Here is a 26,832-nt window from a genome sequence, read left to right as displayed (position 1 = left end):
TCCCATCTTTCCCTCCAGGCTTGGGCTCGGAGGTGGGGTGTGTGTGTGTGTGTTCCCGGACCCAGTGTCCATTCCGCACCTGCCTGTCGCACATAGATCTCTGTCATTTGTACTTCAGCTGTCTGTCCACTCACCTGCCCCCAGCCAGCTCCCCCCAAGTGCCCATGAGTTAGTTAGTTCTCGCTGAAACCTTGCTTCAGATCTCATGGCCACAGCCAGGCGCCTGCTGCCCTCCCCTTTCCTTCTTTGTGACCACACCCCCCACACCAGAGCAGCCTTCAGAGTGGGAGCAGCGTTTCTCTTTTCCATTCTTGAAGACAGTGGCTCTAACTCGGCATGAGGAGTGACCTGGGTGGCGCTGCCCGCTCTCCCCTGCCTGTGGCTGCGCTGTCCCTTGGACTCAGGTTTGGGTTACTCGTTCTGTTTGTACTTGGCACTCGCACTGCCCCCACCTCTAGTTGGTTTTACTTTTTCCCATTGATTCATTGGGAACATAGAACATTCATGTCCTGGAGGGGAGGGAGAGTTCAGAGGGCCTGTGTGCACAAGTGTCGCCAGCCCCCGTGTCCCTCAGGTGCTGGCTCCCGTCAGGCTCCGTCGGGCCATGGGACTTGCAGCTCCCGCCATGCTGTGTTCGCCAGCCTTGCTCCTCTGGGGCGTGAAGTTTGTGTCAGGGGTTTTGCAGCTGCAGACTGCGGCCGCCTATGGCCTGCTGCCCTGGGTTCTCAGGGCCTGGGGGAGTCTGCGGGGTGGAGTTCTGCAGGTGGGCGAGGGCCAGGGCAGGTGTGCTGCGGAGCCCCGTCCCCACCTCACCAGCAGGGTGTGCTGTTCCCATGTAGAGTGCCTGCTGCACGGGTGCCAGCCGGGAAGCAGGCCCTGGGGTCTCACCAGCGCTGCTGTAATTATGCGAGGGGTTGAGCCCTGCCGTGGGAGGAAGGTCGTCCTCACTCTTGGCTTTGAATTGCCTCTTTTTGCTGTCTGCCCATTTTTTCTGTGGGATTTTTGACACCCCCCCCACTGAAGCTCTACGATATCTTGGGGAGATGCACCCTGCGCCGCATGTACTCTCTCTCGGTCTCTGTTGTCACGGCGCTTTTAACCGCCTACAGAGAGGTTTCTTTCCGTCCCCCTTTCTTCCCTCCTTCCTGATCTACACACGTTTATGACTGTTGTCTCTCCTTGTCTCTGGGATTGAGTCATAGTGCCCTGTTAGTCCACAGCATGTTGCCATAACAAAATACCTGAGACTTGGTATTTATGAAGAATAGAGGTTCATTTGGATTTTGGTTCCAGAGACTCCAAGTCTCACAGTGTAGTGCGCGCCCTGCACATCCCTGGTTGCCTTGCAGCGTGGTGGAGGAGTCACAGGGTGAGACAGCACAGCTGGTGGCGGGGCCTCTCTTCCTCTTCCTAGGAAGCCACTGATACCATCATGGGGCCTTGAACTTCCCTCATTAGACTTCACCTGGTCCTGGTCACCTCCCAAAGGGCCTGCCCCAGTGCTACCAGTACAGGACCTGGCGGTTACATTTCCAGCAGTGAGGAGCTGGATTGGGCTGGAGCACAGCAGCTGGGAACGTTGAGGGGCGTTCTCCGGGCTCTCCCGACGCCTGTGCCGTCTCCTGGGTGGCCCAGATCCCTGATCTTCCGCATGGTGTGAAGTGGGGACCTAATTGTCCACACAGCCACCCAGGTGTCCTAGCACCAAGGACCTGTTCTTACCCAGTGCTTGCCCCCCAGGTCACCCACCGAAGCTCCGAATGTGTTTCTAGACTTGGTTTTCTCTCCTGGCGCCTGTTTCTCAGCTCTGCCGGCTGCTGCTCCCCACCTCCTCGGGCGCCCGCCCTGGGGCCTGTTTGGGTCCCTTGTGGGTTGTCAGGTTCCCCCTGCACTTTGGTGCATGTGTGCTTCTAAAGATGAGGAATCTTGACAGGGCTCAGGTGACAGACCGCTGTGTCCTGGAGGGCAGGCGTGCTGTCAGGGACCTGGGGACTTGGTTGTGAATTCTTTCAGATCCTTTTCTGTGGTGACAGTGGAGAGACTCTCGGGGGCGCCTTGGTCTTTCAACAAACCCGTGGTCTGGCCCTTCCTGCCATCCATGGCTGCCCAGTGGCTCCCACAGCCGCCTGCCTGCCTAACGCAGGGCCTCAAGACTGTGGCCCAGGGAGCCTGTCCTGGTCGCCTGCCCGTCATCTCCCTGGCCCGTCGCGGCCTCTGTTTCTGCACGCTGCCTCTGCACACCTGGCCTGCAGTGTCAGGCCCCAGGTGCTGCAGCTGGCCCACCCTCAGCCTCCGGAGCAGGGCGTGGCCAGGTGCTGCCCAGAGGGGCGTGGCCGTATCTGAGATGGGTTGGGTCATCATGACCCAGGTACCTGTGGACTTCAGGCGCGTGCTGTAGACCCAAGTTATCCAGGGGAGGATTGGTCACATTCTCAGAGTGAAGGACAGTGCAGGGATTGGGTGACCAGCAGGGTCCAGGGCAGCCAGGTGGCGTCGGCCTGGTCCTCTCTCCTGTGTGCTGCTACCCTGGGCTAGGCCACCCCGTCCTGCGGCCTCCCCTTGCCCCTCAGTCCTGCCAACCTTGGCCCTCCTGAGGCCTACAGTCCAGCCTGCTCGTCCCTCTGCTCTGACACGTCTCCACAGTGCCGTAGTCAGCGGCTCCCCTCAGAGCAGACTCACTGTCCCCAGAGGAGCGCAAGCCTAGCTGCCCACGTCTCCTGCTGCCCACACTTCCTGGCCTTGCTCTTGCTTGGGCAGCGGTATGGTAGCAGTGCCCTGCAGGGGCACCAAGAACGTGAGCCAGTGACCCATGTAAAGCAGTGAGGGACAGCAAGGCAGAGTGGGCCTGACCAGCTTCCACCAGAGCAGTCATGGGCTCTGGAAGAGGTGGGACTAGGACCTGGGTCAGGCAGGGTTAGCGTGGGAGTGGAACCTTCTGGAAGAAACTTGGAGGGGGATTCTTTGCCCTCCCCCATGAGCAGCCTCCACTGACCACTGGCTTCCAGCCAAGACTCTGTCAGGGAGGACCTCTGTTCCCACTTGACCTGTCCCCCTGGTCACCTCACTGTCCTGAGTTAGGGATCCAAAAAGATGCAGGTGCCGCGAGAAGGACTGTGTGTCGGCCACACTGAGTGCCCCAGGGGTTGCTTGAGCCCCCTCAGGCCAGGTCCTGAGTGAGCTTGCAGCTGGCAGCCCCATGGTCAGCCCTGAGCCTATGGCCCTGCAGCCTGCAGTCCAGCTGCAGTCTACCCAGAGGCACCAGGGAGGGGGGTGTGTCCTGGTGGACTGGGCACTGGGGACTCCTCCCTGGTCCTAGACCTGCTGTCCTGGCTCGCTGGCCCTCTGGGAGGGCTGCTTGTCCACCTGCTTGCTCTGTCTCTGGTGATGTGGGAGCTTTGGGGAGGGTGTGGCGTTGTGGGCAGGTGGGGTCCAGGCAGCTGTTCGTGGCGGCTCTGGCTTCCAGGTGGTTCCACGGTCTTGTGCACTTGGCTGTCCCGGAGCCTGCTCGAGGCCTCTCCCCAGGGAAGGGAGGCTCAGAGGCCTCCTTGGCTTCCCTGCGTGTTGCTCTGCTCCCCCGGGGCAGCGGCCTGTTCTGAGGTTGGTGTGTGCCCCACTTCTCCTGACACTCCAGACTGATGTGGGGGGGCTCTGCGCTCCGGGGAGGCTTCCGGGAGGCCCGACGGCTCCCTCCATGTGGCTCTGGCTCCTTCTGCTCCTCGGCTCCAGTGCCGTGGTGTTAGTGCTGTTTCTTTTTTTGGGAATCGCTTCAGTGCCCAGCGACATCCCCAGGCCTTTTGTTTATTTATTTATTTTATATGGAGACAGGGCCTCGCTAGGTTGCTGAGGCTGGCTTTGAACTTGGATCCTCCTGCCTCAGCCTCCCAGGCCGCCGGGATTGCAGGTGTGCGTCAGCGTGCCCAGCTTAGTTTTAAATATGCCGTGAGCTGGGCTCTGGCTCTCTCCTGTGTGGACCCCACTTGTCCCAGGGCCATCTGCTGGAAAGGCTGTTCCCTTCCCACTGAGTGGCCCTGGCACCCGCTGGAGACCAGCTGACCTTAACGTCCGGGTGTGTGTCTGGACTCGGTTCTCACCCGTTGGTCTCTGTCCTCTGCCAACGCCACACCCTTATTACTCGGGTTTGTCACCTGAGTTAGTTTATATCTAGTCTTGGCCGTGACATTGAGGAAGAATGGTGTGATGTTTGCATTTTTTGCATTGGGGTGCGAGCTGGCTGCTGGGGCGGGTCTTCCTGGCTGAGCCCCGCAGCTCCCTCAGGTGGGCTTTGGGGTCTCAGGGTGTGAAAGATGTGGCCAAATAAATAAGAGGCTCCTCCCCAGCACGCAGACGTTGATGAGAAGTGTGGGGTTTGGGCCTTGCCTGTGGGGGCTGTGGCCCCGCGGGGACACGTGGGCACGTGGCAGGCTGCTGCGTGTCGCCCTCCCCACGTCTGGGCACTCACAGCAGCCCCTCTCCCGCTGGGACCTGCCCTTTCTGGGCTTCAGACAATGGACCGAGCGGCATTTATTCTTTTAAGTTCTTACTTTGAAGTAATTTTAGACTTAAAGAAATGTCACAAAGACAGTGCAGAGAGTTCCCCTGTCCCTCTCATTCCGTGCCCCTCCTGTCAGCACCTTACATAAGCACATAGAGATCTCCAAACCAGGGAGTTCCAGGGTGACACCAGGGTTCAACCGTTGCCTCCCGCCGTCCCTTTCCTGGTCCAGGTCCCACGTGGGCCTTGGGCCACCCTGTCTCCTCAGGGTCCTGGGATGGGCCAGCGCCTTACCTTTCTTTCATGACCTTGACACTTTGCTTTTGGTGCTGGGGATGGGGCTCAGGGTCTCGTGCTCTGCAACTGGCCATGTGCTGGCACCCACCTTGGCATTCTTGAAGGGCGCCTGTCAGAGCTTCTGTGGACCACCTGTCCTGGCCAAGGTGCGTTCCCCTGACCAGCCTGCGCTAGGGACGTGGGGGAGGAAGGCAGAAGTGACGTGCAGGTGTCAGGAGGCACACGGTGCCCTGCTGCTTGTCACTGGGGAAGTTGGCCTCGACCCTTGGCTCAGGGGGCATCCCCTGGGGTTTCCAGTGGACAGTTGCTCTTTGTGCGCTGAAAGCCGTGCAGATACCCAACTCCTGAGGTGTCGACCCTGACTTCCTGCATTCCGTGTCACATGCCCTTGCTGATTTCATGTCCCCTCCCTCCTGGCACCGGGTAGCAGGGGTCTTTGGGAGGAGAGCTGCCCTTCCCTCGTCGTTGAGTCTCTGAGTGTCTTGTAAGTAAAGACGTGTGTGTCTACTCTGTCGAAGGAGTCCACGCTGCCACTCTTGGTTGTGCAGTGGTCCCACGGGACCTGCTTCTCGTCCCTTCTGCATGCCCGCCAGTCCAGTGCACATCCCTCCTCTCTGGCTGCACAGATGCCCCGGACTCACCTTGCCTCTTCCCAGGGCTCCGGGTGAGCCTCGGAGACCATGACCTGCGGCTGGGTGTCACTGCTCAGGCCCTCTCAGCGGGCAGAGTTTGGACTAGGGACGCGGCCTGCACAGTGGCGCTGACTCTGCCTGTGGTCTGGGCGTGAGCTCCTGTAACGGGGTGCAGAGCCTCGGCGCCATCAGGCCCTTCTGAAGCCCCGCCTGGCCTCGCACCCTGAGCGGGTCCACAGAGTACCCTGCAGAAGGGTCACCTTCCTGCTGGGTGTTGGCAGGAAATGGCTCATCCTTTTTGAGGGTGGCTTTAGGCTGGTGGCCCTGGAGGGAGGGAGTGGGCTGGGTTGGGCGCTGAGCATCCTGGTCAGGTGGCTGAGGCTGCACATGAAAGCCGTCTCTGGCCCAAGGTGCCCAGTTAGCTCTCTGCCTCTCAGGACTGCACGAGGTCTGGCGCGAGAGGCGGACGTTTGGTCTGATGTGGACGCAGTCACACACAGGGTCAGCCCTGGGTCTCTGGGGTGACTGGCAGTCTGATAGCTGAGACCACCTCTGCTTGATTGGGGGTGGGTCCTTGGGGTCCCCAGGGATGGCCTCTGTGGTGGCAGGCCCCCAGCATGGTGGTGCTACTGGCTCTTTACCTGTTTCCTGCTGCATGTTTCTCGCTGGCCACCAGCTGGCCCTTCAGAGGGCCAGAGGAGCGAGACAGGAGCCAGCGCGGGCCTTGCCTGCCCAGGGCCTGTCCTGGCAGCACGTGCGGATAGCCCGGCTGTGCAGTGGCGGGTCTCGCCCTGCTGGGGTGTTGGCGCCTGGGGCCTGGCTCCCTGCGGGCTCTGCGGCGCTGCGGCCCGGCTCCCCTTTCCAGTTCTATTCTTAGTGCCCCAGATTTGCCCAGAATTCACAGTGAGGTCAGCAGGCCCGCGGGCAGCAGGATGCAGCATACCTAGCCGACCTGGGCCTTTCTGTGGTAGCAGGCTTGACTTCTGGAATGGGGACTCTGGGCAGAGAGCCCCGGGTTCCTGTCCCTGCCTCCCCGCTGTCCGTCAGGCTTCATGTGCCACGTGTGTCTGGTGGTCAGTGAAGCGAGGCTGCTGTTACAGCCACTCCAGTGTGCGTCCAATTCCGGTTCCTGCTTGTTCCTGTTTGTTCCTGTGTCCTCTTCCTGTCCCACACCCACCCAGGGTCCCACATGGCATCAGCTGTCCCATCTCCGTAGACTCTGGGCTGTCGCATCTCCAGGCCGTACCCTGGGCCATCTGCAGAGGGCTGTGATGGGTGGCGGGGAGCCCTTGCTGGGATCTGTCTGAAGTTTTCCTCGTGGCCGGGTCGGGGAGGAGATGCAGAGGTGAAGGGCCTCCATGTAACAGGCTGTCCAGGCCATGTGCCACCCCATGGTGGGTGCTGACCCTCATTACTTGGCTGAAGTGGTCTTGGTCAGAGTCTGCGCTGTGAGGCAGCTTCTCCCTGTGTCCCATGGAGGGGCACCCTATGCAGAGTCCAGGTTAGGGAGTGGGTGCTGTGTGGGCCACCTGGCCCCGGCCTTGGCCTTGTCTGAGCAGAGCCTGGGGCAGAGTTTGGGGCCAAGCCTCTGTACCCCAGAGTGGCCACTGACCAGCTGTGGGGACCTGACTTCTGCTCCCTGAGGGGGCCATGAGGTTGCTGGCCTGGCCCTTCACCCACTGTGGACAGGGGTCACGATGGACAGTGCCTAGGCTTGGGCTAGGCCCTGAGAACTGGGCTTCCCCAGCCCTGGAGCCACCAGCCCCCCACTTTGGAGTTGGCATTGTTGCCCCCAGAGAGCAAGAGCGGGGCTGCTGTGCTCTTGGCAGCGGGCCTCTGTGCCCGCTCAGATGCTCTGTCCTGGTGGCGTCTGTGTCTTTCAGAACACGTGCTGGTGGCTGGTGTCGTCAGGTATCTGTCAGACTTCGTCATTTGAAATTCCTGGTGAATCACAGAATCCGGGGCCCCCGGGACAAGCGTCGTGCCTGAAGCTCAGGCCTGCTGAGGGACCCTGGGGTTGCATGTGGGGCAGGAGTTGGCACTGGTGAAGCAACAGGAAGAGGAGGACACTGGAGCCCGGGCCACCCGTGTGCTGCAGGGGCCTGCGCTCCGGCCACTCTGTGAGGCGCTGGGTGTCACAGCAAGGCTGAAGGTCCTGTCCTGCTTGCAGTTGGCCCGTGGGCAGGGCTTGAGCTCCGCGGGGAGCTGGGGCCCGTGGTGGAGTCCCCTGCTACCCTGCCCTGCCCTTCCTGTGCTCTGCTGGGAAGGAGGTGGCGGTGGCTTTCCCTCTGACTTGGCCCGGCAGAGCGACAGCGGAGCCTCAGGGAGGCTGTCTGGCTCGAGGCTCGCGGAAGCTCCTGGCTTTCACTGGACTGATGCAGGCCGCTCTCCCGGGCTTAGGAGCTGAGCTCTGTGGGGTCAGGGGCTGTGCGCCCGCGTCTCGTGTTCTTGACCGTCGGCTGGTCCAGCTGAGCCCGAGCAAGGCGGCGGTGCGCTCGGCTGCTGCACCTGACCCACCCAGGGAGCGAAAGGCCAGCCGGCGGGGCCAGTGATCCTGGTGTTTTGTGCCTTTTAGGAGCTGCCGTCTCACTGCAGCTGCCCGACAGGAAGAGGTTCTGCCGGTTCCTGGAGCTCCTGTCACCCTGCAGCCTGCGCCCCCTGGAGCTCGCCAGGAAGCTGGAGTGGGTAAGTGGGCCTGGCTGCCTCGTGGCTGTATGAGGCCTGACACCATGCCTGCTCCAGGTGGCGTCTCTGGGCTGCACCCTGGGAGGGGGCGGTGGCCCGCCTGGTTCTGGTGCCTGTGACGTCTGGGGTCAAGTCACCCTCAGACATGGGAGGCTCCACCTTGGGGCAGAGGTGGCTCTTGGATGTTTCTTTGGTTAGTCCACGGTGTGCTCCTGCCCTTCAGCATCTGAAGGCCTGTCCTGCCTCCTGGGCTCGCTGCCTCTGGTGCTGTGGGGGGGGATCGCTCAGGATGTGCTGGCTTGTCTTGTGTTGTGGGCACAGAGTGGGGACCAACAGTGAGGGGCTACAGCAGGGGTTCATTGAGACACTGCGTGGCACTCAGCATCGCCCAGGGTCCAGTGCCACGCAGGCACCTGTCCACGGCACGTAGGTGGCCACTCCTAAATGGGCTAGACCTGGGCCTTTGTGTCCACGTGGAGGCCTGCTCTGTCCAGCCACATTTGGGAACTGAATCCATGTGGGGAGCCACCCAGCTGTGGCCCGTGAGCCAAGCCTGGCTCATTCTCTGATTTTGTAAATAAAGCTTTATTGGCACAGCTGCACCTGTTCCTTTACGTAAATAACGGTGACAGCAGCAGGATGAGGTCATTGTGCCGGAACTCTGGGCTCTGCAGATCTGAAACTATTTCCTGCGAGGTCCTGTAGAGAAAGCCCGTGGATCCCTCCTAGTGGGCACCGTGCTGGCTGCCCAGGGACCGCTGACTCCAGTCAGCCGCTTCTCAGCCACCTGGTCCCCTCCACCTCTGGCCCTTAGTGGAGCCCCGAGATTGCTCGGTGGCACCCGTTTCTTCCCCTAAACAGGTCCGTGTTTTCCGGGTCTCGGAGCTTCCTCCTGCACGGCCGAAAATCACACCTTGAGCTTCAGCTTTGCGCCCACGAACCTGGGCAGAGTCCGCGGCTCGGTGTGGTGCCATGCTCCAGTTCGGGGGCGCCTCTGCGACTTCGTGGGCTGTGGGCACTTCCTGTATGTCATGACAGGACTGCACTTGTTAAAAATCAAAGCCAGTGCCCAGGACAGGCTGGAGGACCTGCTGCCGTTGGGGGCAGGGCCGTCGGTCTCACCTGCTTCCTCGGCTTTCAGCAAGGACCAAGCAGTGGTCACGTGGTGGTGGCTGGATTTCTCTTCTGTAGTTTGGGGTGCTTGGGTAGGAAGATGGGGTGTGAGCAAGGCCAGCCCCTCATTGGGTAGAGACCAGAGTCCCCGAGAACGCTCCAGGCAGCTCTCCGCCATGCTCCTCCTCCCATGGGGGGCTGGTTCCTCGGGCCAGGCCTGGGAGTCTTGGACACCTTCTAGGGGGTGGCCCTGGAAGTCCTGGGGACTAGCGACAGGCCGGCCAGGGAGCGCCGAGTCCTGCCTGCTCTCTCCCACCCTGTGCTCTCGCGGGTCGTCAGCTGCAGCCGTGCTCCTGGTGCCTTGGCCTCACGGGGGGGGGGTGGTGGGGGTGGGGGAGGCGGGAACCCCAGGGCCTGTGCCTGGGCCTGGCCTCTAGGGATGCCACCAGCATGAAGATGCAGGCCAGGACGCATGTGGAGCAGACAGGGGGACCAGCGTCCCTCTGCTGCACTTTTAGGCCACTGTCCCTGAACATTCACCCTGTGGCCATGACGATTTGGAGGGTGGGCTTGCGGTCACCTCGTGCAGTGTCTCTTGCAGAGGCTGTTTGTGCCTGAGCGTCTTCCCTGGAGGCCCAGGCGGAGCAGGTTCCCATCAGGGAGGTGGGGGGCGGGTGCCGAGTGGCGGTCTGCAGGGTCTTCGTGTTCTTTGGGGACTGTGCCAGTCCGGTGGTGACTGTGACAGACTGAACGGTATTCCCAAGCAGCACCCTGATCCCTGGAGCCTGGGGCTGTGTCACCTCACGTGGCAGAGGGGCTCTTCAGATGGGATCAGTGAAGGGCCCTGAGCTGGGGTCACCCTGGTCATTTGGGCCCAGGGTCACCCAGGGTCCTCATGGGAGGAGGCAGGAGGGCCAGAGTCAGGGAGAAGCTGGATGACACTGCGCTGCTGGCCCAGGAGCTGGATGGGGGCTGGAGCCCAGGGCTGTGGGGAAACGCAAGGAGAGCCCCAAAGGATCAGGGCCCAGGAGAGGTCCTCCTGGCCTCTGGCCTCAAACTGCGAGAGGAGGCAGTCATGGGGTTACGGTGGCCAGGCGCTCATGCCTAGGCATGTGGGCGGCCCTTCCTGCCTTCTGGGCCTTGCTCTTCCTTGTCACAGTGTCCCGGTCAGCCAGGGCCCAGACCGCAGCCCAGCTCGTACTTGTGCTCTGGGTCCCTGTGAGCTGCGCACACCTCCCAGACCTCTGGAACTGTGGTTCTCCTTAGCTGCTGCCCTTGGCTGCCTGTATTCCTGTTTGTTCCTCTGGTTTCTGCAACTCTGACCGTCCGGCCAGTCCTGCAGCGTCCAGTGTGTGGCCTCTGAGCCATCGTGTCTGGCACCCCCTGGGCTTCCTCTGGCCACCTCTGCTCAGCACTCATCCTTCTTGTATCTCTGAGCTGCTGTTCCTGCTGCCTGGCCCTGCCTCTGGGACAGGCTGAGAGGAGCGCAGGAGCTGGCACAGTGGGTGGGGCGGGGACACGGGGGCCAGGTGGTGACGATTGGGCAGCAGGCAGGAGTATCTGGCCCGTGGAGGAGCTGGCCCACCGCGGTGCTCAGTGGGGTGGGGTGAGCAATGGTGTTCTGGCACCCGACCTGTCTCCTCCCTGCACTGGGCTCCCCACACAGATGGGACCACAGATGAGGGCTCCCCTTGCTCTTGTTAGGACAGCTTTGGGGGCTGCTGGTGGCCACCTGCTTGGGCTCCCAGCTGTTTGTCTTAGGCCACCTCTGCAAGAGTTGTGCCTGGAGGTGGCCCCTGCGTCCTGGCTGCCTGTGGGAGTTGCTTCAGTGGGGAGCCTCTATACGGTGGGGGCGCCGTGGGCCTGCGCTGGCTGGGGTGCACCGGGTATTTGGAGGGGTCTCACTCCCGGGACAGGGACCTGTGGGAGCAGGTGGAGGGGAGAGCCTGGGGAGAGATGGCCCTTGCGGTCCCCAGGGCGCTCTGACCCTCCATGCTCAGACAGCCCCTCCCACTTTCCAAGGACCCGTCCTTGGTTTCTGTGCTTCCGAGGAGGATGCGGGGCGAGCGCTGTTCTGGTCCCAGCCCGAGGCTGCTGCCTCTGCCGGGTCTGAGCACCTGCCCGGTCAGACCGTCCCCCGGCACCAGCCGCAGTGCGCGCCGACTGAGGGCTGGGGCAGCGTCCCGGGCTGCTCGGTGCTCACTGGACACAGAGTGGGGCCACCACAGGGTGGCCCTGACTCTTCTCAGCCTGCCTCCTGGTGGCCCATCCTGCTGCTGGGCACTTTGTCCCAGGGCCGGCGTCCAGAGGGAGAACTGTCTGGTCGTGGGCCCCTGTGGGGTGGGCGAGGTGGACAGGACGCTGCCTGGCCACGACAGTTCCGCTGTAGGTGGGGTGGAGGCCTCACGCGCTCAGTGGTCTGTCCCTGCCCGTGGCTAGTGGGGTCAGCCCATGGGTGAGGAGCTGTATGGGGCAGGATCTTGGAAGGGTGCCCCCGGCTGCTGTGGCTGTGACCAAGAGAGTTTTTGCCTGCCACAGGTGGCTCTCTCAGCCTGGCTGATGTGTCCCTTCTTGTCACACATCTCTGGCCGTCCCTGCTGGTTCCTCTCCCAGGTTGTGGAGGGGCTGGCTGGGCAGCCTGGGACAGCGCTCATAAGAGGTGGTCGTGTGTGGCAGGACAGCAGGCTGCTGGGGCCTCGGGAGCTAGGCCCTGAGGCGTGTGGGGTCCCGAGCAGAGACCCGGCACACGCACACACCACCCTCGCCTTGGCGTGTGAGGGCCAGTAGCCTGCAGTCTACAGAGCGCTGCTCTCAGCCCTCCGGGGGGCAGGGGAGGGTGCGCTCCCACGGGACGGTGCGGGTGCTCCTGCGGCACACGGGAGCCAGGAGCCCTCTAAGTGCTTGGTTAATCCTGTCTTCAAAGTCCCTTTTTCCCTGTGAGGTGACTTCCCCACAGATTCCAGGGCTGAGGACATGGCCATTTTGGGGGACCATCATCCTGCCTGGCCAGCTGGCACCAGAACAGGAGGTGGCGTCCCCTGTGGGTGGGTGTGTGTGTCTGTGGGGTGTGTGTGTCTGTGGGGTGGGTGTGTCTGTGGGGTGGGTGTGTGTGTGGGTGGGGTGTGTGTGTCTGTGGGGTGTGTGTGTGTGGGGTGGGTGTGTGTGTCTGTGGGGTGGGTGTGTGTGTCTGTGGGGTGTGTGTGTGTCTGTGGGGTGGGTGTGTGTGTCTGTGGGGTGTGTGTGTGCACACTCATGTGTTTGTATTTTTGTGTGTGTACTGTGCTGCCTATGACCACTGCACAGGTCTCAGGTCCCAAAGTTGGCCCAGCCTGTGGCCATCCCCCACGTAGAGGGAGCTTTCTGTCATCCCTTGGGCCCCGTCTCCCTACCCAGCCCCTCAGCTTCCCGTCCAAACCCACCGGGGCACAGGCTCCCTATCCTGGCCACCCAGCGTGCCAGCTGGCCTCCCCTGGCCACTCCGCCTTGCTCACCTCAGCTTTGCCCTGCATCACCGATGTCCCCCTGTGTCTGGACTGTTTCTCCCTGGATCTGTCTGTGACTTGTGCCCCACATGCCTGCTGCTCACGCCCAGTCCCTGTCCCTGCCTGACGGCCTCTCTTGCCCTGGACCTGCTTTGGCTTGGGCTTCTCCCTCTCCGAGGGTTTGCTGGCTGCTCTCTGGATTGGGCCTGCCTGGCTGTGCCCCACAGAGGAGGTCCGCCCCACAGAGACTGTCACCTTGGGACAGCCCTGCGCCCGGTCCAGGGTGGGGCGGGCCTGGGCAGCACTGGGCCGCACAGGGCGTCGTGGTTCACAGTGGAGCTGCTCCCCGCAGGGAGACCCGCAGGCGCTGGTGGAAAGCCACCCTCCCCTGTGGGCCTGCCTCGCGGCCCGCCTCCCTGCCAAGAGGAGGTGACCGCCCTTCTCCTCCTCTTCCTTCTGGAGCACTTGCCTCCTCCTGGAGTTCTCTGCACCGGGCAGCACGGGGCAGCACGGGGCAGCGGGCCTTGGACCCCAGGCCGTGGGGCCTACTTTGGCCCGGGGCTGCCTCGTGGCCTGCAGGTGCCTGGGCCTTGGTGGAGCTGGAGCCCACCACCTCCTTTGGCCCAGCAGGAGCCAGAGGAAGGGCCCTTGATGAAGGGTGCCCCTGTGGTCGTAGGGCAGACTGCCCGTCGGCGGGTGGCAGAGGTTGGCGTCCCCCGTGGGCCCTCGTGTCAGAGCTGCGCCAAGTGCGTCGCCCCCGTAACCAGCCCGGTGCTGAGGAGGTTTCCGCCTTCAGCAGGCCTCCACAGCAGCCCTCTGCGGCCCCTGGGCCCCGGGCAGCGGGACCTTCACGCTCCAGGCGCAGGCCTCCTGTCTGTCCCCTCGCAGCCCCTTCCCTTTGCTGGTGCAGGGGAGCTCGGCCCCCGCCCGGTACGCAGCAGCTCGCCCGCCAAGGTGCACGACCCAGGCCTCACCTAGGGCTTCTGCTGGCCGAGCCTCTACCGCCACTGTCCCTTCCGGACATTTTCACCTCTTTGCCCAGGGAGAAGATGTGTGGCTTTGGTGTCTGCTTCTTGCGGAGCACGGTGTCACGCAGGCCCCCCTGTGTCCGTGCCCGGAGCCGCCGTGCTCTGTGAGGCTGAGCGGCACCTTTGTGTGGCTGGCCACGGTGCTGGCTCCCTGGCCGCTGTGGGTTGCACTGTGGTGGACACGTGGACACACGAGCCTTTGTGTGGCGAGTTCTCACTGCCCTTGGGCACACGTCAGTTAAGTTCTGCCCCAGCTCCGCCCCTCCTGTGGTGCGAGGGCCTGGCTTCCCTCTTCCTCACCAGCACCTGTCTCCTCCTGACCCTGGCACCTGGAGGGTGCAGAGCACCTCCTGTGGTCCCGACTTGCATGTCCTGCCTCCAGGGATGCTGAGCACCTGGACGTGCCGGCCCCTCGGGGTCTGTGCTAGTGAGTGCTGCTCAGGACCCCGGCCTGGCTTTTGATCAGCCTTCCTGGTGCTCGACCCTGGGGTTGGTGTGGTGCGCTGTCACGGAGCACGCTGCTGTCCTGGACGGTGTGTGGTCTTCCCAGGGACTCTCCGAGGCCCCCTGCCCTGGCCTGGGGTTGGTAAACTGGAGGGCGGGGCCCAGGGATAGACTCCAGCCAAGGTATTTGTCTCAAAACTAGGGAGCCATCCATCCCACACGCGGCAGGCACGGGCACTCCCGCGAGCTGCACCCCAGCCCTTTGAAATTTCATTTTGAGACTTGAGTCTTGCTAAGTTGCTCAGGCTGACCTGGAACTTGGCCTCCTCCTGTTTGAGCCTCCTGACGTGCGCCAGCCTCGCTCACTGGTTATTGTGTGTGCACACGCTCGGCTTGTGATTTCTTCTTTCACAAAACAGGGCGAGTGCTGTGGATTGTGGAGATGGTGAACCATTTAGATTTTCTTCTTTATGCTTTAGCTACAGAAAAAGCCACTTGAAAGGGCACACACAGGCAGGGAGAGGCACGTGCGGAGACTGCCCGGCACCCTGGCCTGCTCTCCCTTCTTGTGGCGAGCCTGTCCCAGAGTGAGAGTTTCCAGGTGAGAGCAAGTGTTCGCCAGCCTTGGGGCGCAGTGGCCAGGACGCCTGGCCGGAACAGCTGAGGGGAGGAAGAGCATGTTTTGGTGCTGGTGGCAGCGGGACAGTCCACAGGAGGCTGAGCCCGAGCTGCAGCCTAGGGAGGCAGAGCGTCATGGTGGAGGGTGTGCAGAGGAGAGCAGCTCAGCCTGTGGCAGCCAGGGAGGAGAGCCAGGAGCCAGGGACAAGGCATGTGATCCTGCCCTTCATGGAGGACACGCCTGTCATCCCAGCAGCTCAGGAGGCTGAGGCAGGAGGACCACATGTTCAAAGCCAGCCTCAGCAACTTAGTGAGGTCCTAAGCAATTTAGCAAGACTCTGACTCAGAATAAATAAAAAGGGCTGCAGTGCGGCTCAGTGGTTAAGCACCTTTGAATTCAATCCCTGGTACCAAAAACAACAACGACAATGTGATCTCAGTGGCCCGCTTCCTCCAGCCACTCCCCACTAGCCCCCTGTGAGGCGTTCAGATTACTAATCCATTGTATGGGGGAGTCCGTTGGAGAGGTCACAGCTCTCAGTCCTGGGATCTGGTCTCCTGGGTTACCAAGGCAGTGTCTGGGGTCCCTCATATCACACCAGAGCAGGTGCTCCTGACAGTGTGGTGTCAGCGGCGTGGGCTGTGTGCACCCTCGGGGGTTCGCCCCTGGACCCGTGCGGCATGGGGCTCCCCGTTTTCCAGAGCATGAACCTGGCACCTCTCTAGGCCCTGGCAGCTGCTGTCCAGGGTCTTCCATTCTGGCCCTGGGCACACTGCTCTGGACATGCTGGCCTGGGGCAGGAGGCAAGCATGTGGCAGGCCTGGACGCTGGGTGACTGTGCCCGAAGGCCTGGAGGGGGAGGCAGCCCCTCCTGCAGGAGCCCCGGGGGGCTGGAGACCCCTCTACTGTGGCCACCTGGGGGCAGAAGAGGCAGCCCAAAGGAAAGGGGGATGGGCGGGAGCTGGTGGGTGCCATTGGGTCCTGGCACATCCCACAAGGGTGGAGACTCGGGATGGCAGCAGAACCGGGCTGGGCACCTAGCTCCATGGCCTGCCCACCTCGGTGGCCCCTGTGGTCACCTGTGGGAGAGGGCGCTGCCGTGCAGTCCTGCAGGCACTGCAGGGGACGCCCAGGGCAGGCTGAGACCTAGGAGGCATGGATGTGCCTGCCGCAGCCACTGCCCACGCAGGGCACCTGAGTCTCGGGACAGGTGAGACCAGGGATTTTCACGCTGGGCCTGCCCCTCACCTCCCTGCCTGTCGCACTGCCTGCCGGGCAGTCGGCCTGCTGTGCCCTCTCGTGGGTGCTCCCTGGCCATTTAGCCATCACTGTGCTGGTCAAGGTTTCTGCTACCCTCAGCCGCTGGCTTCCCGAGGACAAGCCCAGAAGTCCCCAGTGGCATATGGGCGTCTGGGTGGAAGGGCAGGAAGGACCAGGGGGTCCAGGAGGCTGTGGGGCTAGTGGAGCTGCAGGGGAGGATTCAGGTACAGGGCCCTGGGGGTAGGTCAGCCTGGCTGGCATAGTGTGGGGGCCTGGGCCCCTCGGACTCCAGGGCTGGGTCAGAGCTCCAGCAGGGGTGGCCTTCTGGGTGGGCAGCCTCTGTGGCCTGCGACACTGGCATCTGTTCTCTGGCGGGGTTGGTTGTGATGGCCCCTTTCCTTCATAAGCACTTGGGCAGTGCTGCCCACTGTGTGGCCACCAGCCACGTTCCCAGTGCTGTGGCCTCCTGGCTGGCTCAGGAGGAGCCTGAGGACTCTGTGCAGAGTGCAGGGCTGTGGGACGGGGGCCACATCCCCTTCAGGGCCCCTCGCAGTGCAGCGGGGGGTGGGGTGGGGGGGGGTCCCTCAGGGCTGGTCTCAGCTGCTGTTCACTGGTCCCAGTCCCCTGCACCCCAGATGGCAGTGCGGTGGTTGAGGAGGGCACATGGTGGACAGGGCAGGTGGCAAGGAGGCCAGTGGCCTCTTGGCCCTACTTCCGTCCGTCCCATGGAGGTGGGAGCTGACTGGGCTTCCGGGTCCGGCCCTGCGCAGGGTTCCTGGGTGCCTGCTGCCCTCTAGTGCCCACTACAGGGAGTGCGTTTGGGGAGGTGGTGGGCTGCATCTTGGTGACCTGGAGCCCTTTCCAGGAGGGAATTCTCTTGCCTTTTGTCACTTCCTGGGTCACTCTGGGGCTCTCGGAATAGGCAGGTGAACTTTTGAAACTTCTCCTTAGCTCTTGGTGTGCGCACTTGGGTTCCTGCCTCTTCTAACTCTAGACGGACACTGCTTTCTCCTTGTTTTGGAGAATTTAATCTGCCAAGGAAGACCCTTGCCCGAGGCCGACTGAAACCTGTTCCTGGTGGTGGGCTGACCCCTTGGTCCCCTTAGCTCCCGGGGCAGGTGGGAGCTGCCCAGCCTGTGGCCTCCTTGGTGAGAGGGCAGCCCAGTGCCCAATAGTTGCAGCACCAGCGGCCAGTGGTGTGGTGAGCACACCCGCGTGACTGGGCCTCTGCTCTCCCCGACCAGGACTCCTGCTTGGGTCCTGGCTCTGCTGACGGCAGCCAGCCAGGCCAGTACCAGAGTGCCCAGCAGGGTCCTGGCAGTGGGCTGCCCCGAGCTGCCGGGCTCCCTGATGGCAGTGTGTGGGCGGACGCCCTCACACACCCGTTCTTACCTCCGGAAGCCCGCAGCCCTGCTGTCCCTCGCGCACGTCTGGCTGAGGAGCGGACGTCTTGATTTGAAGCTGACCCAGAGAACGTGCCGAGGGGCTGATCCGGGCAGCTTTCTTTCCTAGGGTTCTGCTTAAAACGGGTGCTGGCCCCCAGCCTCGCCTGTCCGTTAAACAGGGCGCACTGTTTCTACCAGCTGCCGTCATGGTGGCCCTCGTGCTCAGCCCGCACGGTGAGCCGGCCCCAGCCCTCTTGCACCCCAGCTCTGTGCGAGGGCCCCGCTGCCCTGCCCGTGGTGGCCCTGGTGTTTTCAGTGATGGAGGGAGAGGAGGTGGGGCGGCGCTGACTTGCTCACCTCTGCTTCCCCACAGGTGCTGCCACCATGGGCTCTGAGGACCACGGGGCCCAGAACCCCAGCTGCAAAATCATGACGTTCCGCCCGACCATGGAGGAGTTTAAGGACTTCAACAAATACGTGGCCTACATAGAATCGCAGGGGGCCCACCGGGCAGGCCTGGCCAAGGTGGGTGATGACCGCATCCTGGCGCAGCCGCCGTCAGCCTGCACTGCCCTGCTATCCTTCCTGCTGAAGGAGTCCCTGTGCACCCCGGCTTGTCCTGGGCCCTCCCCAGCGGCCATCAGCCAGCTTGTGGTGCTCTCAGGGCCCGTGGGCGCCGGCAGGCGGTGAGGTGGACCCGCTGCTGGGGTCCCGGAGCCTTCTGGGCCCGGTGCTAGGAGGCCTCACTTTTTCCCTCCATATTCCTGGTTGAACAATTTGCTTTTTGAGACAAGGTCTCGCTGTGCTGCATAGGCTGGTCTTGAACCAGCGAGTGCCGCTGTCCTCCTGGCCTGGGCGCCTGGACTGCAGGGCGGCACTGTGCCCAGCTGGAGCAGCTTCCCGTCTGGGCCCGTGGTGCGCGGGCGAGAGCTGGGGTGCCGGTGGCTGAGCCCCGCCCGCAGCCCCCTCCCTGGAGACGGCACTGTGGGGTTTCTTGAGTCTTTCCCCGCACCCTGTGGGGGGCGCACGAGGTCAAGGCTCGGGACAGTGAAGAGGATGAAAAGGGAAGGAACGGGGAGGTGGCAGCAGGGGGCCTGCGGCCTGGTGCTGTGAGTGCTGGCTGGCTCAGCCGGCCGCGTGGGTTGTGCTCCTCGCTGCTGCGGGGCCGTGGCTTCCCCTGGCAGGCGGTTCTCTGCCACTCAGCCCAGGCGCGCAGTCTCTGCACAGCGCCAGACAGTGAGGGCGTCAGCCTAGGAGCCAGGACGGCGTGCAACTGCGGCAAGGTGCGTGTCCGTAGAACTGTCCCTGTGGACGCCGGAACGTGAACCTCAGGTCCTTCTCATTTGCCAGACACCGTCTTGTTTTCTCTTCCAACCGTCTTGGAGAAAAGACTCTTACCTCAAAAGCTGGAGGAGCGGGCCGTGGGTGGCTCTGACCAGGCCTCAGTCGCTAGCCCTGAGGCTAGGTCTGTCCCCTGCAGCGAGTGGGGTAGCCCGCTCCTGCCTGCCTGGCTCTTCCTGGTGCTCTTGCTGGCTTTCGCGTCCCTCCTGGGGGTCCTCACATGACACTCCCACCCTCGCAGCCTTGGGGGCGGTGGATCTGCGTGCTGGCAGTGACCCCATGCCTCTGCCCTTGGCTTGTGTTCGTCACACACCCTGGTGAGGCAGGGTGGCAATTCCTCCGCCACCTCTGGCTCCAGCCCCTGCCCGCTATGTGGCTCTGGCCTCCCGCCTCCTCCATGAGCCGCCCCAGCCGCTGTGTGGCTAGGGACCGGCATCTCAGGAAGGCTCCCGAGCTCATGGGCGCTCTGCTGGCCGACCCCACGGAGGGTTGTCTGGTTCCCGTCCTGGGGCCTGCCTTCCCCTCGTGCCCGTGGCAGCTAGGCAGGTGGCTGGCCCACTCCTGTCTTGCTAGGGCACAGCAGCCCTTTCTGATCTGGGACCCAGGCCACCCTTTCTATCAGCAGAGTGGCGGTTTAGCCTCTGGCTGTCCTGTTCTCTCCTCTGAGACTCCTTTAAATGTCGCCTGGCACTTCCTGCTCCTGTCATTTCACTCCAGCCTGTTTCCAGTGCTCTGTCCCAGGCTGCATGTGGCACCCAACTTCCCGGGCGCGGTTCTGCCCCCCCCCCCCCCCCCCCGGTCCACCTCCCCCTCTTCCTTCCCTCTACATCCCCTTCATGTCCTGTCCCCGGAGCCTTGACCTCTCTGCCTTAAACTCGCACTTCCAGTGGGCCGGTGGTCCACGGCCGGCTTGAGCTGAGGGCAACCATCAGATGGGCACCTCTGGGTGGGGACTGTTTCCAGGCCCTCCCTGTGCCCTGGCTCTGCAGCCCTTCTCCCTCTTACGAGGGGTCTCAAGCACTGCCTTCTGTGACCGCGGGTCGCTCTTGCATGTGGAGGCAGGCCCCGGGCCCTGGCGCACGTGCATGGGTGCCTGGGGAGCGGGGCGGGGAGGTGGATGCTGCATGCATGCTCAGCTCTTGGCAGCTGCAGTCACATTGGTACCCACGTGTGGCACACCACACACACGTGTCCCTCCTCCCGCCACTCTGTGGGGACAGATGGGCTCAGGGAAGCATCTGCTCTGGCCACGGGCACCTCCGCTTCTTCCAGATGGGGCCCTTGGCTCTTAGGACTGCCAGCCTCTTGGGAGAAGGATCACAGTGTGCTGCTGGCTCTGTTCGAGCCATGGGGACGTGTGTGTCCCCCTCACCTGGGTCTCATTGGCCTTGACCACCCTTTTGTGTGAATGTGCTGGGGGTTCCTGCTTTCACTAGAACTGCACGGGCCACCCTACTCCCCGAGATCTGCAGGGCCTGGGAGCAGGGAGCACGTTTCCTAGGTCCAGACTGAGCCAGGGCAGGGGACGCCTAGCGGGAGCCCCCAGGGCATGGAGCCTCGCACTTTCTTGAGCTCAGGTAACAAGCAGGGCCTGATCAGGCGTTCCAGAGCCCAGAGGCGGCTTCCTCAGCCCTCCTGGGAAGCGCTGGGCAGGAAGCGCCCCAGGAGCCTGGCTTGTGGCTCCACTCTGGGCCGAGGTTGGCGAGAGGTGGGCACCGGCTGGGTCTTTCTGAGACTCCTCCTCAGCCCTTTTGTGTCAACTGAGGCCACAATGCCCGGGCACCTGGGAATGGTGTCTGGAGCAGGTTATGTACCACTTGGTGGGCTGCTGCTGCTGCCGCCCTCCTCAGGGTGGCTGTGGGCTACAGTGCCTGGACCACCCACGTCCACCTCGCTGCGTGTGCACATGTGGCTGCCCAGTCCTCCTGGCCTCAGCTAAGCCGCACAGAAGGGCCAGTGCAGGGCCGCGCCACCTGGAAGGTGCCGAGGGGGGCCCTAGGAGGCGTGTTCTCCAGGGCACTTTCTTAACCCTTTCTTCACCTGGGACCTCCAGGGGTCCTGTCTTGGCAGGACTCGGAGGGTGTCGCACGGGGTGTGGCTTCCACCCACAGCCATGGCTTTGCGAAGAGTCTTGCTCCTGCAGCTCAGCACCTGCTTGGGGTGTGTCGGGCGCGGGCCAGGGGTCACCTGGTGTGTCCTTCCTGTTTTCCCATGTGTGTGCTGCAGCTGTGCCCTTAGTGGAGGGGACAGTGAACAAAGCAGCCCAGGGAGCAGAGAAGTGGGAAATGCAGTGTTCCTGGTGGGTAGCCTCCTGCATGTGTGAGCTCACCGGTGGCTGTGGGCTGGCCTGGCCCTGGCTGGTGGCTCCCTGCAGTGGAAGACACCGGCTCTGTATAGAGGGGGTGTCACCTGCGTGAATCCAAGGTAGCTTGGGGTCACAGGCCCGCCGTTTGCGGTGGCCATAGCAAAGCGTGCTGAGCTGGCCGCATCCTGGTCCCTGTCTGCTTTTCCTGCCTCTTCAAGCCCTGGAGGGTCACACAGCAGCAGGGGATGCCCCGTGCGGGTGTGTTAGAGGAGGCTTCAGGAGCCCCCTGCTCAAGCCCTCGCCCTCTCCAGCTCCGGTCCCTCCCGCACTGTGCCCTAGGGCTGGCTCCTGCTCCAGGGGCATCCTGGAGGTGGCAGTGGCTGGGCAGCCTCCCTGACTTCCACTCACTCCAGGCCAAGACGCCTCTAGTCTTGGTGGCCACAGACGTCCCCGGGGTCGGGCTCGCTCCCTGGGTGCCAGCCCTCCCTGCCGTGGTGGCATGTGGCGGCGTGTGGTTGCTGAGCTTTGCTGCTGCTTGCCACTCTAGGTGCCTCCTGCCATCAGGTGTTGGCATGGCTCAGTGGGCCTGGGCTTTTGCCAGGTGACAGCAGCGTCCTGGGGGACGGTCAGTGGCTTTGGCGGTTCTGGAAGCTGTTAGCCGACACAGTGCATGGCTCCCCATTGAGGCCTGGAGGGGACAATTGCCGGCCCCAGGGCTCTCAGCTGATGGGCGGGAACAGGTGGCTTAGTTCTTGCCCCCAGAGCCGAGGGACCTGGAAGCTGGCTTGGGGCCTGCTCATGTCCGCCTGGGAGAGGGCACCGTGGGCTGCGGGCGGCGGCAGCGCCAGCTAAGGCGCTCATTGCCCCAGCTCAGGCCCGCAGCTCCTCAGGCCGGCCCCCGTGGCCTCGTGGGCCTCGCCTCACGGATGGGGAGGCAGGAGGCCGGGTGAGTCCCTGTCCCTGTGCCATTCAGGACCTCCTTCTCTGGCTGTCATCTCCCAGTGTCTGGCCTCCTGCTGGCCTGAGCCGCTCCTGAGGCTGTCATGCTGGCCGTGAGTCCAGGCATTCTGGTCCACATCTTGCGCTGTCCCCTGGTGGGTACCCTTGTCGGGTTGCGGGGCCTCCCTCTGCCTGTCCCCGGGTGTGAGGAGCAGTGCTGCACCTCCCCCCTGGGTGTCGCAGGGGACAGCAGACGCAGCCCTGTACCCGGCTGGGAGCTCCTGTCCTGCCTGTCCCCTCCTCTAGGAATCACCACTGGTCCCAGTGGGTTGGGGACTTTGTCTCCCAGTGTCTCCTGCCCCCAGAACTAAGCTGGCCTCCTCGCAGGTGGTGGTGGGGAGACCAAGCAGCCCCTCGGTGGCGCTGCAGGTCCTGTGCTTAGCCTGGCTCTGGAGTGGCAAGTGTAAGGTCTCAAAATGCAGCCTCCATATGTGGGGGCACCAGGACACCCGCTGCTCAGCTGTCACCATGCAAGCCCCTGGTGGGTGGGCCTGGTGGTCTGGGGCACTCCTGGCTTCCCTTGTGCCGAGCTCAGCAGGAGCGACAGGGCTCTGGTTCTGCAGGGGCCCCCATCAGTCCGCACCAAGGTCTGGGGTGGAGGAAGCACAGCGGCAGACTGGGCGCCAGTGACCACTCCCTTGGCCTTGCAGATCATCCCCCCGAAGGAGTGGAAGCCCAGACAGACCTATGATGACATCGACGACGTGGTGATCCCCGCCCCCATCCAGCAGGTGGTGACCGGGCAGTCGGGCCTCTTCACGCAGTACAACATCCAGAAGAAGGCCATGACCGTGGGGGAGTACCGCCGCCTGGCCAACAGCGACAAGTGCGTGCAGGCGCCGGCCCGGGCTAGGTCCAGGCACACGCTCAGCCGCACAGCCCACCACACCCCACAGCAAGGCTGCCGGGGCGCCCGCCACAGTCGGGGCACACCTGATCCCCTGTCCTCAAGTGTCCATTGATGGCCCTTCCGAGAAGGTCCCCGACACCTCCCATGTGCCACTCCCCTGTCCCACGTGGGCATGAGCTGCATTCCCCAGGCATCCTGGGTTCTCTCACCTGCCCCTGCTGGTAGGCCGCCAGCTCTCTGCCCCGCCTCCTGTCCCCACGCCTCTGTTTCCAGCCTGGGTCCTGGGTCCTGGGTCTCGTAGGTGTCCTGTGAGGGCAGAGCCTTGTCCCCACTGCCCCAGCATTAGAGACAGGAGCCACCTGGGCTCTGGCCTCCAGCTCCAGCCACACTGGGGTGTGTCCTGACTTAGGTCCCAGCCCAGGGCCTGAGGGGACGGGAGGCGTGAGCATCCGGACCCACCCTGAATGGTCACATTGTGTGCCCGCCAAGCATCTGGGCTCCCTGGGTCCCCCAGTGGCTGGGGCTGGGCGGTGTGGCCAGCCCCCCTCTCAGCCCCTGTGGGTGCTCTTTCCTAGGTACTGCACCCCGCGGCACCAGGACTTCGACGACCTGGAGCGCAAGTACTGGAAGAACCTCACCTTCGTCTCTCCCATCTACGGGGCGGACATCAGTGGCTCTTTGTACGATGACGTGAGTGCCAGGCCTGGAGACCCCCCTGGTCAGGGTGAGGGCCTCTGGGGTAGGAGCAGAGCTGGGTTGCTGGAAGGGGGCCGGGGAGCCCGGCTGCTGGTTGCCAGTTGTTCCCAGCAGGCCCTGGGGCCCCATGGAGCCAGCCCCTCTCGTCCCGCAGCACAGTGAGGGCCCACGGCCGCGGGCCTTTTCCAGGGCCTGCCCTGCACTCTGGGGACTCCACACTGGTTGCCCCATCTGCCCACCCACCTGGTGCCCTGGGTTCTCAGCCGTGAGGCCGCTTGCGGATTCACTGTAAGTTGGTCCTTGCTTCTGGCCAGGAGGCCTGCACGGGAGCCTTCGCTGAAGCCTGCCCCTGCCCTGTCTTCAACACAGGTGCCCCCTGCCAGGACTCCTCCTCCGCCCTGCACCCGAGTTCTGCTCCTGGGTGGGGCTGGGGTGGGAGAAAAGCCTTGCAGAGAAGGTTCACGACTCCGCTGGATGCCCTGGGCACAAGCATGTGCAGATTTCTCTCAGAGGGCCTTGAGCAGCTGGGCCTCCCCGACCTTAGCCAGTGCCATGGCTGAGTAGCCCACACTCCTGCCTGAGTAGCCCACAGCCCGCAGCCCTTGGGCTACGGGGCTGCCACCTGCAGCCCAGGTGTATCTGCTCCTGAGCACTGTGCCACAGGAAGAGGGGACAGGCTGGAGGTGAGCTTACCTAGAGACACCAAGAGAGACCTGTGGGAGATGCCCTCCTCCAGGCACAGGGAGGGCCAGGAGAGCCGCGCAGCCTGACCCACCACTGCCTTCCGGGGCCTCGGTTTCCCCGCTGATCACGCAGCACAGCGTGCCTGGGCCTTGAGCTCCTGTGCGCTCCTAGCCCCGAGCAGGCAGCAAGCTCGCAGAGGCCACGCAGCAGGCTCCTGGCTCTCCGCCTGCGGGACCGCACGGCTCCCTGTGAGGCCCAGCTGTGGCACGAGCTGCGACCTTGGCACACACGTGAGGGGGGACCACAGAGCCAGTGACAGTGTACTGCATAGGAAGTCCAGAGACTGGGCTCCTTGTGCCACCACCCCCTCCTCCAGGCTCAGCCCGTCCCTCGCCCCCTGCCCTACTCCTGGTGCCAAGCAGGGTCAGGGTGGCCTGTGCCAGCAGCTCCCTCCCAGCCAGTGACTGTGTTCCTGGAGCTTCCTGAGGACCGTGGTTCCTGCCACTCGGTGGTGGTGGTGGGGGGTAACGGGGCACCTTTGTGCTGCCCTGCTTCTTCTCTGCGGGCCCAGTGACAGTGTCCACCTGCCCAAGCCCCCATCTCCCGCCTCAGATAGCCACAGCCCTGAGCAGCCCTCCCGGTCAGGGCAGGGCCCCCTCTCCCCCGGCTCCTCCCGGCAGCTGCTCAGGCAGGACAGTGGTGTCTTTCTGGGTCAGGGTGGCTGCCTTTGCCTCCCGATTCCTTCCAGGCAACTGTGACAGGAGGCTCTAGCTCCCTGGCTTTGGGCACAGAGAGGAGCTGTTTCCAGGCCTTTCCAGGCTGGTCCAGTGTTGGGCAGCCCAGCAGTGCCCATTCTCTAAGTACCAGCCCTTCCCTTGGTGACTAGTTTTCACAGTGCCCAGATGCCCTGCCCACCTCAAGTTGGGGGTCAGTGCCTGGTGACCCTCTCAGCTGTCGCTCCAGCCCAGCTCTAGTGGCCGAGGGTCAGCGCCAGCCAGCAGCCCCCATAGCTGCGCGACCCATCACACACCTAGTGGCCCTGAGGGGGGCGCATCCCTCAGCCCCCTGCAGGTGGCGCTCTGGGGAGTGGGGCAGCAGGGGCAGAGCTGACCCTCCACGTACCCTGTCCTGCAAGACACTGGCGGGCCTGCGGCACGCTGAGTGTGTCCTGGTCCCCCGGCTGTTGTACAGCATTGCTGCAGGCTGGGGTAGGCTCAGTGGTGGGCCCTGCCCAGCAGGCCCGAGGCCAGGGCCTCCCCAGCCCTGGAGGACTGCAGGGAGCACGCGGTGGCCTTGTCGGGTGCACACACCACCCGTTCAGGGCGGGGTCCAGTGGGTCGTGGAACATTCATGGGATCGGGAAACCCTCACTGCTGCCAAGCTCAGGATGATTCCATCAACCCAGAAGGAAGCCTGTCCTCACGCGCAGAATCCCAGCCCCTGGCACCCAGAAGTCCATGTCCTGCCTGCACTCTCCTGACCTGGATGCTCCTGTCACTGGGTCGTGCCCTGTGGCCCTGTGTGTCTGCTTCTCCTGTGCATGAGGTCCTCAGGTTTCTCCACGCTGTAGCTGTGGCATGCGTGACGCTCCAGGTGTGCATGGGACATGCTGTCTGTGGCCATCTGTCCACCCAGGGGGTCATTGGTTGCTCCTGCTTCTCGGCTGTCGCCAGCTGCTGCTGTGAACATCTGGGTGCGTGTCTGCCTGGGAGTGCTTTATTGCTCGGGGGCCGATGGATGAGGGTGGCCCTGCTGGGCCACGTGGTGACTCCCTGTTAACTTACTAAGGAGCCGCCAGGCTGGGTCTGTTCTGTGGCAGCTGCAGCCTGTCGCATCCCACCGCAGGCCGGGGCTCTGGCTTGGAGGAGTGCCCAGCGCCTGCTGCTGCGTCTGCTCGCGTCTGGCCTCCCTGGGTGTGGAGCGGCCCGTGGTCCAGGAGGCTCAGGGCGCCGAGCGCCTTTCTGTGGGTTACTGGCCATTCCTGTGTCTTCTTTGGAGAAAGGCTTATTTTTTTCTCTTATTGCTTATGCTTTGGTGTCTTTTCTAAGAAACCATTGCCAATTCCAGAGCCATGACCGCGTGCTCCTGTTTCTTCCAAGAGGGTCATGGTTTGGTGCTGTGTCTGTGATGTGTCTTGAGTTCTTTTCCTTTTGTGCATGTGGGGGGTACCGGGGTTTGACCCCAGGGGTGCTCTACCTCTGAGCCACAGCCCAGCCCTTTTTATTTTTAACTTTGAGGTGGGACCTTGCTAAATTGCCAGGCTGGCCCTGGACTTGCCATCCTCCTACCTGAGCCTCCTGAGTTGCTGCGACGATGACAGGCGTGCTTGAGTTCATTTTGTACAGTGTGACGCAGGGGTCCAGATGCTCTTTCCTGCATGTGGCGGCCCCATTGTCCCTGCACAATTTGCTGAAAAGACCCTTCTTTCCCCTTGAATGATATTGGTGCCAGGTGGGATCCCACATTCATATTTATTTTTATTTAAAAAATAAACTTAGAAAACTTAGAACAGTTTTAGTT

The 26,832-nt window shown here is 63.2% G+C and overlaps 1 protein-coding gene across 6 annotated transcripts in view; it reads left to right on the top strand.

Moving 5' to 3' along the window:
* Positions 1 to 26,832, top strand: part of Kdm4b (lysine demethylase 4B) — a 115,384-nt gene that overhangs the window by 17,582 nt on the left and 70,970 nt on the right. For all 6 annotated transcript variants that reach the window (XM_027952587.2, XM_027952586.2, XM_027952588.3 and 3 more), the window contains exons 2-5: positions 7,997 to 8,106; positions 17,811 to 17,962; positions 22,733 to 22,908; positions 23,508 to 23,622. In XM_027952587.2, coding sequence (XP_027808388.2) covers positions 17,822 to 17,962; positions 22,733 to 22,908; positions 23,508 to 23,622 — 432 coding nt within the window. In that variant the 5' untranslated portion in view covers positions 7,997 to 8,106; positions 17,811 to 17,821. The remainder of the gene's footprint in view (positions 1 to 7,996; positions 8,107 to 17,810; positions 17,963 to 22,732; positions 22,909 to 23,507; positions 23,623 to 26,832) is intronic.

Source organism: Marmota flaviventris, chromosome 1 (genome assembly GCF_047511675.1).
Source record: "Marmota flaviventris isolate mMarFla1 chromosome 1, mMarFla1.hap1, whole genome shotgun sequence".
Taxonomy (NCBI): domain Eukaryota; kingdom Metazoa; phylum Chordata; class Mammalia; order Rodentia; family Sciuridae; genus Marmota; species Marmota flaviventris.
Note: the sequence above shows the minus strand (reverse complement) of the source record. Positions and strands in the feature narration are given on the sequence as shown.